The 18,216-nt window shown below is 44.8% G+C and overlaps 2 protein-coding genes across 14 annotated transcripts; one reads left to right on the top strand and one right to left on the bottom strand.

Annotated features, from left to right (window-relative positions):
• The first annotated feature begins 867 nt into the window (after positions 1-867).
• Positions 868-3,783, top strand: LOC131448487 (galanin receptor 2a). The gene is made up of 2 exons (XM_058621009.1): positions 868-1,409; positions 2,428-3,783. The coding sequence occupies exons 1-2, from the start codon at positions 1,072-1,074 to the stop codon at positions 3,056-3,058; spliced, it is 969 nt and encodes a 322-aa protein (XP_058476992.1). The 5' UTR covers positions 868-1,071; the 3' UTR covers positions 3,059-3,783.
• Positions 3,784-7,203: 3,420 nt separating this feature from the next.
• exoc7 (exocyst complex component 7) lies at positions 7,204-17,621 on the bottom strand. Of its 13 annotated transcripts, XM_058620982.1 has the most exons (22): positions 17,411-17,621; positions 17,216-17,281; positions 16,610-16,794; positions 16,405-16,510; positions 16,054-16,276; positions 15,796-15,963; positions 15,591-15,602; positions 14,345-14,437; positions 13,196-13,264; positions 12,902-13,047; positions 12,662-12,814; positions 12,479-12,577; positions 12,338-12,400; positions 11,335-11,401; positions 10,139-10,177; positions 9,902-9,964; positions 9,696-9,816; positions 8,985-9,080; positions 8,841-8,904; positions 8,551-8,592; positions 8,326-8,459; positions 7,204-7,438 (listed from the first exon to the last, which is right to left on the bottom strand). In XM_058620982.1, the coding sequence occupies exons 1-22, from the start codon at positions 17,486-17,488 to the stop codon at positions 7,336-7,338; spliced, it is 2,190 nt and encodes a 729-aa protein (XP_058476965.1). In that variant the 5' UTR covers positions 17,489-17,621; the 3' UTR covers positions 7,204-7,335. The 13 variants fall into 13 exon arrangements, with proteins under 13 accessions (XP_058476965.1, XP_058476966.1, XP_058476967.1 ...); XM_058620983.1 differs by lacking the exon at positions 15,591-15,602; XM_058620984.1 differs by lacking the exon at positions 10,139-10,177 and having other exon boundaries at positions 17,411-17,620.
• Positions 17,622-18,216: the final 595 nt, after the last annotated feature.

Below are 18,216 nucleotides of genomic sequence, written 5' to 3'. Positions count from 1 at the left end.
CTCGCCCGCCGTGGGCTTGTTTTTCCACAGTCGTTACATCACATTTGACAGGAGGATTATTATTATTATTATAGAGCCGAAACTGACGATTATTTTCCATAATCGATGAATCGAGGACTTGTTTTTGTCCACAAACACAAAAATGATTGAGTTTAAATGTGTTTCATTGTTTTTATGGAGCAAAGAAAATTATTAAAAAAAAGAAACACTTCAAATTCAATTTCAATTCAAAGTCGATTAATCAAATAATCTCTGCAGATTAAAATTGACTTCACCATGAAGACAATTTTATGAGAATTGTGTGAGATTTTAAGTCAAAAATTTAAATATTTTTTTCTCACAGATTAAAAAGCAAAAAAAAGATTAAGTAAAAATCAGATCATGTCCTGAGATTATTCATTTAAATAACGACATTTTAGTCATGGATTGAGGAGAAAATAAAATGGAGATCATTTTTTTAGATTATGGTCTCAGGGATTAAAATTAAAATTACAGATTAAGATTACAGTAAATTTCGTGAGAAATGGTAACATTTACATTTTACATGAAATGTTATTCTAAATTAAAATCCGTCGCTCTAATAAACTACAGTGACACAGAGTGACCACACGGGGGCAGCAGCAGACAAACATTTTAGTATCAGATCAGCTGAGAGTTTTGCTTCGATCTTTAATATTTATTTAAATTTATATATGAAGAGGATTTTATAAGAGAGTCAATACTGTTTTATATAAAAGTTAAAATCTATGTTTCTTTATTTTTTATTGACATTTGTGTTTAATTTTCTCTAAAATGTCTGGGTTTTTTTTAAAGTTTCTTCTAAATTAAAGTTATTTAAGGTTCTTGTGTGTGTGTGTGTGTGTGTGATTCACCCTCTCATCAAACCTTGTTCGTGAATCATCGTCAAATCTCGTGTTTTTTCCGTGTTTCTCGGTTCTTTTCTCGGTTGTTTTTTGGAAACGTTTGCGCGTAAAACGTGTCGCGCGCGCGTCTCCGCGTCTCTGCCGCGCGTCAAAAGAACCCGCCGCAGCTGAGGGTGAAGAAGTGAGTGTTGTTGGTGACAGAGTGAAGATGAACGTGTCCTCCGTGTCCTCCGTGTCCTCGGAGTCGCTCCTCTTCATCTCCCTCAGCTTCTCCGTCATCTTCGTGGTCGGAACCGCGGGGAACGCGCTGGTTCTGGCGGTTCTGCTCCGGGACGGACAGATGAAGAAGAAGAGCACGAACCTGTTCATCCTGAACCTCGCGCTCTCGGACCTGAGCTTCATCCTGTGCTGCGTCCCCTTCCAGGCCACCGTCTACACTCTGGACCACTGGATGTTCGGGGCCGCGCTCTGTAAGCTCGTGCACTTCATCATCTTCCTCACCATGTTCTCCAGCGTCTTCACCCTCACTGCTGTGTCCCTGGACAGGTGAGCTGTCAATCAAACCGTCTGACAATCAATGACAGGTGAGCTGTCAATCAATGACAGGTGAGCTGTCAATCAAACTGTCTGTCAATCAATGACAGGTGAGCTGTCAATCAAAACGTCTGTCAATCAATGACAGGTGAGCTGTCAATCAAACCACCTCCTAGGTTCTTGATGAATGGATTAATGACATATTAGTAGTAAAAAGCTTCATTCGTTCACTGCTTTTCTTTGTTAAATTCATCATAAAAATGTAAATGATTAGATTTGAATCCGTGTGTACGTCATATACACGTGTGTACGTCATATACACGTGTATATGACGTACACACGTGTATATGACGTACACACGTGTATATACGTACACACGTGTATATACGTATACAAACATGCATATATATCATATATATCATATATATATCATCAGAGCAGTTCTCCAGCGTGATTCAGTCGTGTTTTCATGAACACACCCTGACTGACATCAGTGAGATCTCAGCCGTTCATTTCCTCTTTCCTGTTTCTGATGATCATTTTCCACCAGAACAAACTGTTTAAATGTGTTTAAAGTCACGTTTACAACAACATTCATGTCATCATCATCATCATCATCTTCATCATCTTCATCATCTTCTTCATCGTCTTCATCACAGGAGAAAACTAATCATTTAAATAGTAACATTATTAGTAAAAATAACACTTTACATAGTAAAACTCTCCCACACCGAACCCCAGAGAGAAAACCAGTGATTTTAACACGCACACGCGCACGCACACACGCACGCACACACGCACACACCCACGCACACACACACACACACATACACGCACACGCACACACGCGCACACAGGAGTTGCCTCCATCATGTTTAAATGTCTTATTTTAATATATTTGGCTTTTGAAACATTTCATTTAGACTTAACTCAGTGACACAGTGTGACCACACGAGGCAGCAGAGGAACAGCAGCTCCTGTGTGTGTGTGTGTGTGTGATGTTAAAATCACTCGTTCTCTCTGTTCTCAGGTATTTAGTCATTTGTTACCCGCTCCGCTCCAGAGAGATGAGGACGCCGAGGAACGCCGTCACCTCCATCGGCCTGATCTGGGCCTTGTCCCTGGTCTTCTCCGGTCCGTACCTCAGCTACTACGCTCAGATGGACCTGGGCGGTAACATGGTGTGTATTCCCGCCTGGACGTCCAGACCCCGGGTCCTCGTGGACGTGTGCACCTTCGTCTTCGGCTACCTCGTCCCCATGCTGGTGCTCGGCCTCACCTACGCCCGCACCATCCGGTACCTGTGGACGAGCGTGGACGCGGTGAAGGACGTGTCCGAGTCTCGGCGCGCCAAGTGCAAGGTCACCAAGATGATCCTGATCGTCACTGCCCTCTTCTGCGTCTGCTGGCTCCCCCATCACCTCGTCATCCTCTGCATGTGGACAGGACGCTTCCCTCTCAACCACACCACCTACGTCCTCCGCGTCCTCTCGCACCTGGTGGCGTACGCCAACTCCTGCCTCAACCCCGTCGTCTACGCCCTCGTCTCCAAACACTTCCGCAAAGGCTTCACGAAGGTGTTCAGCTGCCAGCCGAGGAGGAGGAGGAGGAGGGAGGTCAACAAGGTGCAGGTGGTCAGCAACGTGGAGACGTCCAACTGACGGACGCAGGAGGAGGAGGCGGAGCCACGTGATCCCGCCCACAGTTTATCACGGTGCTTCTGTGGATTAAGAAAGAACAAGTCACAGATTTATAAAAAAACACAGTTTATCCAGAAAAAATAATATTATGATAATGATAATAATTTAACGTGAAGTGAAGCTCTCAGTCAGACGTTAAAAATCTCTGGATTGAAGTGAAGAAAAATGTTAATTCAAACAAAAATATCAATAATAATAAGATTTTACAAAAGAGTTTCCCTTAACCTTCGATATAAAGATGATAAACTATTGTTTCATTTGTGGGTCCCCGACCCAGACTTTGAGAACCATTAGTTTAACAAACGTTATGTCTCAGTTAAAAACAGAACCAGGTTCAGGATTTGGACAAATATTCATGTTTGTTATGTAACCACTGAATATTTATGATAATTCATGTGAATGAATTCATGCTCGCAGCAAGAGTGTGTTGTTGTTGTTGTTGTTGTGATTTAAATCATTAAATCACAGATTATTACAGATTATCACCGTTAACTCGTCACAGAACATGAACTTTGATGTTTTTTTATGTTGTTTTCTCTGCATGCGCATGTTTTAATGTCACAAAATAAATTCACTCGTAAACATCCTCCATGATTCATAAGCATCCTCACGTCATGCTAAGATACGATGCTACAATTTCTGATAAAGAAGGAAAATGAGAATTACGTCACAAATCCTAGTTAGACACAGCTCCATCCACTGGACCGGATCTGAGGCACCCTTTCGGGTCAGGTCGGTTAGGGGGCTGGTCAGCTCCGAGAAAGCCGGAATGAACCTCCTACAGTAACCGGCCAGCCCCAGAAAACGCCGGACCTCTTTTTTTGTCTTGGGAATTGGGCAGGCTGCAACTGCTGCAGTCTTTTGTATCTGTGGTCGCACCTGCCCGCCCCCCAAGTGGTACCCCAAATAACGTACCTCCCTCCGTCCAACCGCACACTTCCCCGGATTCGCCATGAGCCCTGCCTTCCTCAGGGACTCAAGCACCGCTTCCACCTGCCGCATATGCTGCTCCCAGGTCTCACTATGAATGATGACATCATCCAAGTAGGCCGCAGCATATGCAGAGTGAGGCCGCAGCACCCGGTCCATGAGGCACTGAAATGTAGCTGGGGCCCCGAACAACCCAAACAGAAGCGTGACAAATTGGTACAAACCATACGGAGTGGAGAAGGCCGTCTTTTCCCTGGACTCTAGCGACAAGGGAATCTGCCAGTAGCCCTTGGTTAAATCCGGTGTCGTGAAAAAGCGAGCCGTGCCCAGCCGATCCAGGAGTTCGTCGACCCGGGGCAATGGATAGGCATCGAATTTGGACACCTCGTTGACCCTACGATAGTCCACACAGAACCGTATTGACCCATCGGACTTGTGAACCAGCACGATGGGGCAACACCAGTCACTGTTGGACTCTTCTGTTGGACCCCCATCTCCAACATGGCCTGAAGTTCTGCCTGAACAATTTTCCTTTTGTGTTCTGGCAGCTGATAGGGTCGTGAGCGCACTGTCACGCCCGGAGGGGTTTCTATGTGGTGGTGTATGAGACTTGTGCGCCCTGGCAGGGGAGAGAACACATCAGCAAACCGCCGCTGCAACAAGGTCACGTCTGCTCTCTGGCCCGCTGGCACTGACTGGTTCGAATTAGTCACCTCCGGTCCCAACTCATCTCTCTCGATCACCGTGGTAGCCAGAGAAACAGCCGCCATCTCCCTCCAGGCTTTGAGGAGGTTGAGGTGGTAAATCTGTGTTGCTCCGCCCCTGTCAGAACGCACAACCTCATAGTCAACATCCCCCACTTGCCGTGTGACCACAAAGGGCCCTTGCCACTTGGCGAGCAATTTAGAGCTAGATGATGGCAGCAATACAAGTACTTTATCTCCCGGTGAAAACTGTCTAAGTTTTGCCCCTCTGTTGTACAGCCGCTGTTGACGTTCCTGAGCCTGGAGCAAATTCTCCCGTGATAACTGACCCAGTGAATGGAGTTTTGCTCACAGGTCCAGGACGTACTGTACCTCATTTTTGCTGGTGCTTGGACCCGCCTCCCAGTTTTCCTTAACCAGGTCCAAGACGCCCTGAGGTTTTCTGCCAAACAAGAGTTCAAAGGGAGAAAATCCTGTGGAGGCCTGGGGAACCTCTCGCACTGCAAACAACAGCGGGTCCAACCATTTATCCCAATTACAGCTATCCTCGTGCACAAACTTACGAATCATGTTCTTTAGTGTCTTGTTAAACCGCTCCACCAGGCCGTCGGTCTGGGGATGGTAGACGCTAGTCCGGATTGAGCGGACGCCCAGTAATTCGTATAGCTCGTGTAGTGTACGTGACATAAATGATGTGCCTTGATCAGTCAGGATCTCTTTCGGGTTCCCAACTCGGGAGATAACTTGAAACAGCGCCTGCGCAACACTCTTCGCAGAGATATTGCGCAGGGGCACTGCCTCAGGATAGCGCGTTGCATAGTCCACTAGGACTAACACAAAGCAATATCCCAGTGCGCTCCGGTCTAATGGCCCGATGAGGTCCATGGCAAATCTATCAAAAGGGACCTCAATTAATGGTAACGGGCGCCATGGCGCTTTTGGGGTGGCCGGTGGATTGACTAACTGGCATTCATTTCCCTGACGTACGTGACCGCACCCTCATCGTTTCCCCCACTAAGCTCGCAAACCCCGGCCAGTTTGTGCCCAAGATTAAAGGGTGCGTGAGGCGAGTACTAACTCCAGTTGTGACGTGCGGCCAGCTGCGCCACCCTGGTGAGCAAGGGGAGGAGCCGGACCGCCCTCTCCTCCTTGGGCCACCCACACGCCTCCGCCGTGCCCTCTAAGATGTCCAGAAACGCCTCTGGATCATCCTCCGCGGTCATCCGTTGTAGGGCGACAGGCGGAGACCGGCCCCGACTTGGTTCCGGATCGGCACCCTGGGCGCCGGGGCGCTGCAGCAGCTCCCGCAGGAGAGCACGATCGTCACGCTGGGCCGCCGCAATGTCTGCAAGGACTCTGGACTGCTGCTGCTGAAGCGTGGTGGTGCTCTCCTGCATCGCAGCGAGGTGCTGAAGTGCCAGCGACAGCGGCGTCTGTCCTTCCATGTCCCTGTTCAGGTGCCAGATGTGGGCTTCGGCACCCCCAGCGTGTTCAGAGGAGGAAGATAGAGTCAGCTGGTGGTGGAAAATAAGGCTTTATTGTCCCAAAAATCTTACACACGTCACCAGTCGCTCCCACAGCTGAGCGTGTGCGTGTGTCCTTCTGTGTTTCTCCGCTTGTCTCTCCTCACGTCTCTCTGCGGACCCAGCCTACTGCAAGAGACCAGAACCAGGTTACAAGTGTGCTAATATAGCTGACTGATTACCTGCCACTCCTCCCTCTCCTCCAGCAGCTCTAACCATACCCCACTGCCACACTGTGTTTTATCAAAGTTAGCGAGAATCGTATTCAAACTAGCCTTTAAACAAGCTAACGTTATTTATTACAGCGAAAATCCTGTTTTTGAGTAAAAAAAAAAGATTTGCAGACAGTGTTAGTTAGCTTTAGCTTCGGCCGCCAGCGTTGGCTCTGAGAATTCACACCAGCAACCATGTTTACATTTAAATATCACGTAAATCACATTTGTTAAAAACCTCGTACCACTGCCATTTTATGAAATTTGAATACGGGTAAAAATGTCACGAGCAGCTTCAACTGCTCGTCTTCATCAGGTCATATGACTAAAAGCTTCGGGTGATCACCTGGTTACGTTTCAGCAATGAGGAGCGATGAACGGGTGTACCTAATAAAGTGGCGTCGTGTGTGAAGTTTCTCTTTCTTTTATCGCTGCTGTTTTTACCGTCGTCGTCGTCTCCGTGTTTTATGTAAATGAAGACGAGCGTTTCAGCTCATTACGAGTTTCTCACCTCTGTCGCTGCAGCTTTCAAGTGTTTCCTCCTTCAGCAGACGCTTCACTGCTCATCGAGATGCACATAATCCCAGACTTTAATCATGCGAGCGACATAAAGAAGCAGAGAAACAAACATCGTTCTCTCACCATGTTTTAAAAATAGATCCTGAGTCTGGATCACAGAAATCCTTCCTTTATCTTTTATAATATGGAGAGAAAAACAGAAGAAACAGCCGCTCGTCGTCATTCGCTTTCCCTTTATTAGTTTGAAATGTGGAGCTAAAGTCACATAAATACAACACATTTGAGTATTTTATTCCTTTTGTACAAAACATTGTTGAGACGGTGACGCGGCTCAGGCCGACGAGCCGAGCTCAGGCCGACGTGTCGAACAGCCTCTCGATCATCTCCTCCACGTCCTCCGGCCGATACTTGTGATACTTCTCTGGGTTTTTAGTGAACGAGATGTTGGCACATCTGGAAGAAAAGACGCGAGAGTGTGTGAGAGAGAGAGATGGAGTTAACAAAGACGTCTAAAACCTTGTAAAAATATTGCAGTGAAGTAAAAATATGGAGAGAAAAACAGAAGAAACAGCCGCTCGTCATCATTCACTTTCCCTTTATTAGTTTGAAATGTGGAGCTAAAGTCACATAAATACAACACCTTTGATTTTTTTATTCCTTTGTACAAAACATGGTTGAGACTCGACAGCGACACTGACGCGGCTCAGGCCGACGAGCCGAGCTCAGGCTGGCGTGCCGAGTACAGTAAGACGTCGTAAAAACATCGCAGTACAGTAAGACATTGTAAAAACATCGTAGTACAGTAAGACGACATAAAAAATATCGTAGTACAGTAAGACGTTGTAAAAACATCGTAGTACAGTAAAATGTCTTAAAAACAGCATAGTACAATAAAATGTCGTAAAAACATCACAGTACAATAAAATGTCGTAAAAACATCGTAGTAGTCGTAAAATGCTGTAAAAACATCGTAGTACAGTACGACGTCGTAAAAACATCGTAGTACAGTACAACGTCGTAAAAACATCGTAGTACAATAAAATGTCGTAAAAATATCGCAGTACAGTAAAATGTCATAAAAACATCGCAGTACAGTAAGACGTCGTAAAAACATCGCAGTACAGTAAGATGTCGTAAAAACATCGTCGTACAGTAAGACGTCGTAAAAACATCGTCGTACAGTAAGACGTCGTTAAAAACATCGCAGTACAGTAAGATGTAAAAACATCGCAGTACAGTAAGACGTCGTAAAAACGTCATAGTACAGTAAGACGTCGTAAAAAAAAATTGCAGTACAGTAAGACGTCGTAAAAACCTATTTCAGGTATTTTTGTTCTCACCTGTGCAGAAAAGCTCTGTAAGCGTCCGACACAACTTTCCTCTGAGCGTGACGGATGAAATCTCGCTGCTCTTTGTCGGGAACCGCCCACCCTTTCTGTGTCTTACACAGTTCCTCCAGGCCGTCATTAAAACCCTGAGGAGGAGGAGGAGGAGAAGACACAGGTTCACGTTCACACTCTGCTGCTTTGACGACACAGGAGATATTTAAATCTTCTTCTTCTCACCTTGAATTTGTCTTTTATCACCTGTCGTTCTTTGTCTTTGAGCTGAAACCAGACGAGAGTTGTTTTTTTACAGTTTCTACAAAAGGATTCAGAGAAGATTTAAACCATAAAGAAACGTTTTGTGAATTATCGCTGTAGTCGTTGGTCTGTCCTGAGTTTGACCTGCAGGAGGCTCCGCCCCCTCTGTGCCTCCTCTGACATCTGACCTCACAGACTCATAACATTTTCTTCATCTGCTTCAAACCTTGTGCAGGTGCTGAAGTTGACACGTTTGTAGGAAAAGTTCTGACCTTGGTGCCGGGCTGGAAGACGGGAATGTTCCGGTCTGTGAGGAGCTCGGTGACTTTCAGCCAACTGTGTCAAAAACATCAAACACACAATCACACACAAGTCAATGCTCGCACCTGTGTGTGTGTGTGTGTGTGTGTGTTTACCTGCGCTGGTACATCTGGATCTGCTGCTCGATCAACTCTCTGTAGGAACTCTCAGCTTTCTTCTGCGTCACAGTCACCAGCTGGATCAGCTCCGACCTGGAGCACGTCGAATAAACAACACGCAGAAAAACGTCAAAATATAGTTCGACTTTAAGAAAAGAAAAATTGTATATTAACAGTTCTTTTGAACAACCTATATCAAAAACGTAAACAAAATAGCAAAAAATCATACTACAGTAAGACCTTTTTTAAAAACATCGCATTGTACATACTACAGTAAGATCTTTTTTAAAAACATCGCATTGTGTCACCAAAATCAAAAACTTCAAACAGCACGAGTCAAAAATGGCGTAAAAACTTGTCAAAAACAGAAAAATGTCAAAATATAGTTAAAACAAAAAAAATCGAACATAAAAAACTTTGAAAAATGCACGACATGAGAAAGTCGTGCATTTTTCAATGCACGACTTTCTCATGTCAAAAAACATGACTTTCTCATGTTTGATGTTGCGAAAAATTGCAACATCAAAAACTCAAGTCAAAAACCACGTAAAGACATCCAGAAAATAAAAAAAATGGACATGAAGACGTTAAAAACATAAAAAATTGGATATTAAAACATTGGATATTAAGACGTCAAAAACATAAAAAATGGATATTAAGATGAACACATGTATGTAGAGAGTGAAATGAAGTGGTGAAAGAACTCACTTCTCCAGAGACTTGAGGATGTAGTTGTAGTTGTTGTGGAGGAAAATGGCGCTGAGCGCCGAATCTTCGTAAACTTTAGATTTACTCAGTAAGTTGAGCTGAAGGTTTCCCAGAACTTTACCTGACGGAGCAGAAAACATCGCAATAAACAAAACCATGCACAAAACAAACGTGAAAACGCGATGTTTTTCCCGTCACATACTCACATATGTACGTGCTGAGGAGTCGTTTGTTGAAGTCGGACGTGTAACTTGTGGCCGAACTGGTCTCTGGAAAACAAACAACATCGTTACGAACCTGTCGCGATACGATTTAAATGTTTTAGATTACGAGTGAGACGACGTTTTTTGTTAGCGTTAAACACACAGTGGAGATTCATGGAAACAGACATGAGACAGACTGGGCAGTGGGCGGGGCCTGAGGGCGCTCATTCTTGGTCTTACCTCGAGGGTCTAAGGGAATATTGTAAGTGTCGCCCAGAACTAACAAGAGCCGAGGCACAAGAGAAACAGACAGAGAGAGAAAGTGCAAAAAGATCGGTTAGTGCAGAGAAAAAAGCAAAACAGTCATCAGCCAAGCAGAGAAGTCAGGGGGCGGGGCCTAGGTGACCAAGGAAGGAAAAGTCGCAGAAGCAACAGGAAGTAGGAGGAGCACGGTGCCTTCAGATGACGTCTTTTTCTGCCATGTTTAGCAGAACACGCCCCCCTGTGTCGTATTCACAACACTGTTTTTCAAAATGTGTTAAATTTGTCTTAGAAAATGTTTCATCGTTGGGTTAAGGTTAAAAAAGTCCTTCATCGTACTCATTCGTGAAGGCATCGTGATGCACACGCCCCCCTGAAAACATGCCCCACCCCCAAATAGACAAAGAGGGGAATTAATGAAGGAAGAACCAGGAAACTGGACTGGAGTGGATCGAGGATCTGGATCATGGTTTGTTGTTAATGTTGTTGCAAGGGTTTGTTCGTTAAAGAGCGACTTTAATCCGATACCCGATAATGATCTGATCACAGCCTACAGAGGGCGTGGCCTTCGTAGATCGTAGAGGCTGAAACCAAAATATTCCTATTTCCTGGAAACAGGAAATGGAAAGATGTATCGACTGTCTGTAGAAGAAATTGCCGTGGAAAACTGACGCAATCGTAGCTCGTAAAACCAGAATATTTGTAATTTTCGGGCAGAAAAATTGAATTTAACTGAATTGAGCTTTTCCACAGCTGCGTTTCCACAACAAAGTACCAGGAACTTTAAGCACCAAGAACCTTTTTGTAGGACTGAAAGGTTCCCGAGGACCAGTTTTCTAACATGGAACTTCCATTTTGTTCCTTGTTTTTGCAGAAATGCGATTGTTCCTGGGAACATTCCACGTTCCTGGTACTTTTTCGCGCAGTGGACGCAGATACAGAATATTTTCCATCCTTCTTTGAGCTCCGTGTTTGGTCTCCACCACCTCCTGAGAGGCACCACGCGTCTCTTAGTGAGGAAATATTTGACGCTTTTGGAGCTTTTTTTTTTACCTGGAAACAACTCCCGGCTGCTTCTATAAATAACTACCGTCTCAAACGGCGAGAGGGACGGACATTTAACGTCCCCCAGGTTCATGCTCAGACGAGACGCTAACAGCTAACAGCATCCGTACCTTGCGACGCCAACATGGCTCCCGCCGTCTCGTGGAAGTCCAGCAGCTGCTGCAGGAACAGGATGGCCTGTGAGGACAGAGGTCAGGGGTTTTAGCACCAAACTGTGGATTATTCATTAAACAGACGAGACGTTTCCATGGAGACCACCGACAGCCCGGGAGACGCAGAACAAACAGGAAGTTACAGAGTGAACTGTGAGATCAAACACACACTTCATAAATGATCACTCACTCACAAGAGATTTGATTAATAACTTTGATAATAAAAAAGTAATAAAAACATCACATAAGGCAATTACATTAAGTTAAATCAATTACGTCAAAGTATTCTCTAATAATAAAGCATGAAAAATGTCCGAAATGTGTCAAAAACTATCATAAAAATAGGAAACGTCACAAAAATGACGTGGAAGCTACAAAACTTCGTAGTTTAAAAAGAAATTGTCAGAAAATGTAGTAAGATGTCAAAACCAAAAAAAACGTACAGTAAAAAGTCAAAAACAAAAAAAACTTATGTCAAACATAGCATAACAAAATAGTATGTATTAAAAACAACTTAAAATGTCATAAATAGACATCAAAAAATTTAAAAAAACACTAAAACATTGTCACCACGCCAAAAACAAATAAAGTACAGTAAGACGTCAAAAAATATCATACAATCATCATAAAATTGCATGTATCAAAAACAACGTCAAAATGTCGCAGCTTAGCAAGACGTAGAAAACAATACGATATCATAAGTCGTCAACTTCATCGTGAAAATGTCACGATATAGGAAGACGCCAAAAACGTGATAAACAGCCGTTTTTCAACTGAAGCATCTGATATCTAGCTAGCATCAGGAAGTACGTAAAAAAAAAAACGTGAAAATGGCAACGAATGAATGAATGAACCATGTCCATATTCAGCCAAAAATATTCTTCTCATTAAATTAAGTTATTGGGACAATTTGATTTTCAAAAATCGCAACTCTATCTATGGTTAGCGTGTGTCGGCTTACGTTGCTGGTCATCTCGTGGACCGTTCCGTCTTTGGGCATGTTGTACTCTTTATCGGGATCGTTCTGTGATTGGACAAGAAAAGATTCTGTCAAAAAAGTCTTAACAATTATTGACTGACTTATCGATTGATCGAGTCTTACTTTGATGCTGTCTGCGAACTCTTCCAGAGCTTTAGCTCCGATCGTCTCCATGGACGTGATGAGCGTGGGCAGCTTGTTCTTGGTGCTCGCTGCCGTTCCCTGCTCACATAAAAAACTAAATATCATTTATCGGAAGCATACGTTCTGCACGTTGCAGCGTTTTTTTTCCACCGAGTTGCGAACCTGAAGTGTTGCGTCGAACTCGGACTTGTTCATCTTCAGGTGTCTCAGGATGGGGAAGATGGTGAGGACGGCCGAGTAGTCGTGACGCATGATGGCGCGGCGGGCGGCCGACACGATGTTGTCCCCCTCCAGCATGAGGTTGTCCAGCGCCTCCTGTGGACAGAGGATGTAATGGCAGGGAACCGCTTTGTTTTGAAATGACCAGACGTCAAACGTCCGATAAAAGCCGCAGTTTCTGACCTGAATGAGGGAATCGAACGTTTTCTTCTGGTGGTGTTCGGGGATGATCTCCGTCAGCAGCGCGTACTCGCTCTGTGCTAGCTTCACGAAGGCGCTGATGCAGTGGATGTACGAGTCGATCTCGATGTCCAGGACGTCGTCTTTCCCTGAGAGGACACGGGGGTGAGACGGTGAAGACGCCGTCACAGAGTCTTCAATGCGAGTTAGTGTGTAAATCATTTTACGGGATGTTTTTTTTTTTTAAATGTCGGCCCGGTGTGACGTCTCTTTCCCCCGCGTGCTCCAGTCACTCACCTGCGGCGGCCCCGTGCTTGTCGGTCAGGGCGTCAGAGAGATGTTTGACCCGCAGGTCGTGATCGTAACCTGGTGAGTGGGCGGGGCAACAGGGAGACACGGTCTAGTCAAACCACCTGAGGAGGAGGAGGGGGCAGGGCCTGACTAGACCAGAGGGACAAACCTGAACCTGGTGCAGCTGTACCGACCACCACCAAGCACCGGAGGGGAGGAGTCAAAGAAGCACGACACGCCCACTGACACCAGGTGTGTGTGTGTGTGTGTGTGTGTGTGTGTTTTTTACAGGACACAACAGCTCTTATTCCACCGCAGCCGTTTCCACGTAAACCCCACCCCCTCCTCATGTTGCCTACATTTCCCAGAGTGCCCCGCTAACAGTAACAGGATATTCCTAAACTTTTCAAATTAAAAGTCGCAGGAAAAATTCATTTTACAGCAAACGTAATGTGTTTTTGCACCAAGTGCAGAAATTAATTATTTATTATTTAAAATATAAAATATGTATATTTATATCTTTTTACAGTATTTAACAAACCAGTGACTAACCAATCGATCTACATTCAAAGTATATATAGAATATAGTGTTATTTTAAAGTGATGATGTACATTTGACGTTTTATGAACAGAACTAATCAAAACTATCATTGAAAAAATTAGATTTAAACAAAAATTGCATCGTAATTGTCAAGTTTTTACGTTGAAGAGCGTTCATGTTCTGTACTGTGAAGATAAAACAAAACATACACTCAGTCCTACTTCCTTTTAACCTGCCTTTCAAAATAAGAGCCACTGACTTTAGCCTTTTTTTTTCTTTCAACTTTCAGTATAAATGTTTTGCCATAATTCCTATGAAATAAAATACATGTTTTCATGTTATTTTTAGTTTTAGTTCCATGTTCCACAACTGTCATGGCAGTTAGGGTTAGGGTTAGGAAAAAAGGTGCATTTAAGGTCTGCGGGAAATACCAAACCTTGCTTTTTTATTTTGACATTCATCACGTGATGAGAGGATAAACCAGAACAACGGAGCAGATTCAGAAACTAAAGGTTCAATTGAGCTGCGGTGTGTAAACGCTGTGTGTGTGTGTGTGTGTTGGAGAGAAGAGGGGGCGAAAAAAAGACACCGAAAAAAAGAGCGAGGTGCGTTACCTTCTGAAGGAGTGAGGTTAGAGCCCCCTTTTTTCCCATCCAGCCCATGCTGTGAGTACTGTTTCAGAAGGTTCTGAGCCTTGCGAATGGTCCCTGGTCCCAGAGCAGAGACCGAGTCCAGAACAGGAGGAAGTGGAGGAAGAGGAGGAAGAGGAGAAAGAGGAGGAGGTGTGTGGGCGAGGGGGGGGGCAGTGAAGAGTCCAGACAGCCAGGAAACACAAGAAGAAAAGAAGAAGAAAGAGCTGGGAAGTGAGTGATGAAACATCAGATACCACATCCCTCCACCACTGAGGAGGACAGGGGGGCGGAGCCTAACACCACAGACAGCAGCACAGCTACACATGTACGTAAACACATCGTAACTATGGTAACCAGGTCAGAGCAGATTAAACAGGTTAGAAAAACAGCCATTACAGTTCATACAGTTAAACACAACATTCATGTTCCTGGGTTTGACACACGTGTTAGTGGGTCAGTGAACACAACACAACACGACAAAATACACACAATAAAAAAGCTTCTTTTTTTGATTTACAAAGCACAAACATAACACGTCGCATTGTTTTGCTACAGTTAGCATGTTAGCAAACGCGCGCTGACGATGTTAGCAAGCTAACACTGGAGTTTATGTCCAGTATAAAGCGTGGATTTTTCTGACCTGATGGACCCGCGACAGGTCGGGGCTGCTAACTTCAGAAGCTAACACAAACCTTGGGGGCGCTTTTTCACGACACAGTCCTGGCACGCCTCGCCTCGGCACAGTTTGGTAAAACAAAAATTAGTCTGCAAATGTTTTAAGCAGCGATTTAGCCACTTCACAAAAAGTCATTTAAAGTCTACGTCACATGATCACGTCTTTATCTCACTGTGAGACAGACTTTTCCAACAGGAAACTGAAGTTTGTAAACCACTCACTCTCCCACACCAAACCCCATTGTTGTTTGAAATACTTCATTTAGACTTAACTCAGTGACACAAAGGAGAAGCAAAGGACCAGCAGCTCCTGCGTCGCCGCCAGCTAAAATCACTGATTTTCTCTATGGGGTTTGGTGTGGGAGAGTGAGTGGTTTACAAACTTAAGTTTCCTTTCGGAAAGTCTGTCTAACACTGAGATAAAGACGTGAACAACAAATATTGTCTAGCATCTGCACTGCGCTGCTGGTGGCGCCTCCCTGTGGTGAACGTGAGCAGCAAGCACGAGGCAGAAACACTGAGACACGGACGCACAGAAGCGGTGTGTGTTTACCTGGGATGTAGACTGTCATCACGACACAGGGATTATGAGAGAGGGAAAGATGAAGGATTAGTCAGACGGTGTGAAGTGACAGTGAACACATCGTGAGGATACTTGAAGCTGAATGACGCGGCTGGACGGTGATGACTCATCAAATATATTTATGTAGAGTGAAAACAGCGCTCGATCGCACTCGGAGCGGATGCTGCTCGCTGACCTGGTCTCTTAGGAGCCTTCTTGGTGGGCGTGTCCTTGCGTTTGGTTTGGACGGCGGGCGAGTAGAGGATTCCAGAGGAGGCGCTGTTCTTGCGGAAGTGATCCTTCAGGCCTTTGATGGACCGGTCCAGCTGGTTGGACCTGATCTGGAAGTAGACGTTCATGAAATCTGCAGAAAAAAGGAGGAGAAGAAGAAGAGTGTTATCGCTGGAGGAGGTGCCACAAAGGTCACATGACCGAGTTAAAGCACAGTCTGCACCCTGGTTGCGCCCGTACTCCACGAGCCAGCCGGCGATGCAAATGATGTCCTGGAGCACGGCCTCAGGCAGGTGTTCCAGCACCACCTCCTCCTGCACCTCCAGCTCCTCGTCCACGCTGATGGCGTCCAGGATGAGGATGGGCGGGACCGGTTTACTGTAGCGCGTCAGCAGGCTACGGAACTCCGCCTCCAGCAGCTCCTTCCCTTTCTCAAAACGAGCTTTCTGCAGGAGATAAAAACAACGTCATCACTGCTCAACGTTTGTGTCACTCTCCCACTTTGGTGTGGGAGAGTGGACAGCACTTCAACCAATTTGTTAATGTGCAGAAAGGTCAGAGGTCAGTACTGTACCACTGTGTTGAGTTCAGGACTGTCGGGATTGTTGTCCTGAAAATATTCCACTGCTTTCTGGATCTTTGCGATGCAGGCGAGATACTCGTCTAGTCTGCCCGTCGGCCTGAAACACGAGATGAACCACCAACGACCAGTGAGAACAACGTCACTTGACCGAGCTGCCACTGGTCAGTGACCACAGAAAACACACACACAGCCTCACCCCTCTCTGATGATCCGGTCCGTGTCCTTGGCCACGTGGTAGTAACTGATGACATGGTCCATGCAGGACAGCGTCTTGTCCACGTTCTCCTGCAGACGCTGCAGGTTCTCCGTCTGCTTGTGGACGGGGATGATGGAGTTCTCCAGCTGCATGAGGCGGCTCTCGAACGATGACAGAATGGAGACCTTTGACAATGTGGAAGGATTAAAAAAGAAAAAGTAGACGTTAAGACACTTTTTATGACGATATCGTCTTTTTGAAATTAGCTGATTTTTGAGCCCAAGTATGTTCTTTTTTGACAATGCATTTTTTGGAAAATACTGTGTATAATTATATCGACAGTTGTTATATTTTATCAGATGGACGAAAAACAGACAAGCAGTGAATATAAGGGCAAAACATCCAAAAATTACAATAACAGGCCATAAAAAAAAACCATATCGTTCGATGTATTTTCCTACTGGAGAGTTGTACCTAATAAAGTGGCTGTTGGGTGCATATTTGCCTTGTTTTTCAACATTAAAACAGAAAACCCATTTAATCAGAACCGAGTCGCAGTTAAAACACGGTTTTAGAGACAAGACTCTGGTTTTATTTTGAAAATACCATGCCCTTGGTCAGCTGATCGCTCTTTTCTAGGTTTTCTTTGATGAATGACAGCGTCTCCTGTTCCTGTAACAACACGCAGCAAAATCAACAACTTTAAGTCACAAGTAAACCACTATATAGACCATAATATGCACGTTAAGCCATTAAAAGCACAGTCAGTGTAGTTAGGTCGTCTTCCTGTGTGACTCTGACCTGCTTCAGTTTCCCCTCTATCTCCCGCTTCCTGGCGGACGCGTCCTCGGTAGGAATCATCCTGGACGTGAGTCCCATCACAGGAAGTCACCGGAGATATTTCACACACAAAAAATTACTGAGTAATTTACCGGGTTTGATACAATGGTAAAAACAACAGCACCGACGCCCACAAGCTTATTATGTGAACAGCTACCAGGAAGTTAGGGCAGGAAGCGGCTGCAATACATCTATATCCGGTTATGATTTCAAAATAAAACGCCCCGCCGTTCAAGATAGCGCTTTAAACTTACTTGGAAAAGTACATTTCGATTAACTAACCGTCTGGTTTGTAGTGCGACGTATCTGTGAATACGCACGTGACGCTAATATTAGTTAGTTGGTGTTTATTGTTGTTTTTACTTGTGCGCCAAACGTGTACGCGTCTTGTTTTGAAGGCAGATACGGTACATTTCCGGTATACATGTAAACTTGACGGAGTCAAAATGGCGCCGCCTTGTTTCCGTATCCGTTTTGTTACTCGGCGCAAAATCATCGCCATGTTTGTTGTTTGCAAAGACGATTAATTCCGTCTTAAACTAACACTTGTCGCATTTTTTGGTTGGGTTTTAATATTTAAGCTGACACCAGTAGAAATAAAAAATATGACCAGAGGTTTGTAAAAACATTCTAAGAAGATAAAACGTACCTTCGTGTACTGACGCAAACAAACCAGTGGGGGACACTGCAGTCAACTGAGGGAAAGTGATGAGTCAACATGGCGTCGGTAAACGTGACAGAATTTAGTTATAATTTTATTTAATAGT

Source organism: Solea solea, chromosome 21, assembly GCF_958295425.1.
Source record: "Solea solea chromosome 21, fSolSol10.1, whole genome shotgun sequence".
NCBI classification, from domain to species: domain Eukaryota; kingdom Metazoa; phylum Chordata; class Actinopteri; order Pleuronectiformes; family Soleidae; genus Solea; species Solea solea.
Note: the sequence above shows the minus strand (reverse complement) of the source record. Positions and strands in the feature narration are given on the sequence as shown.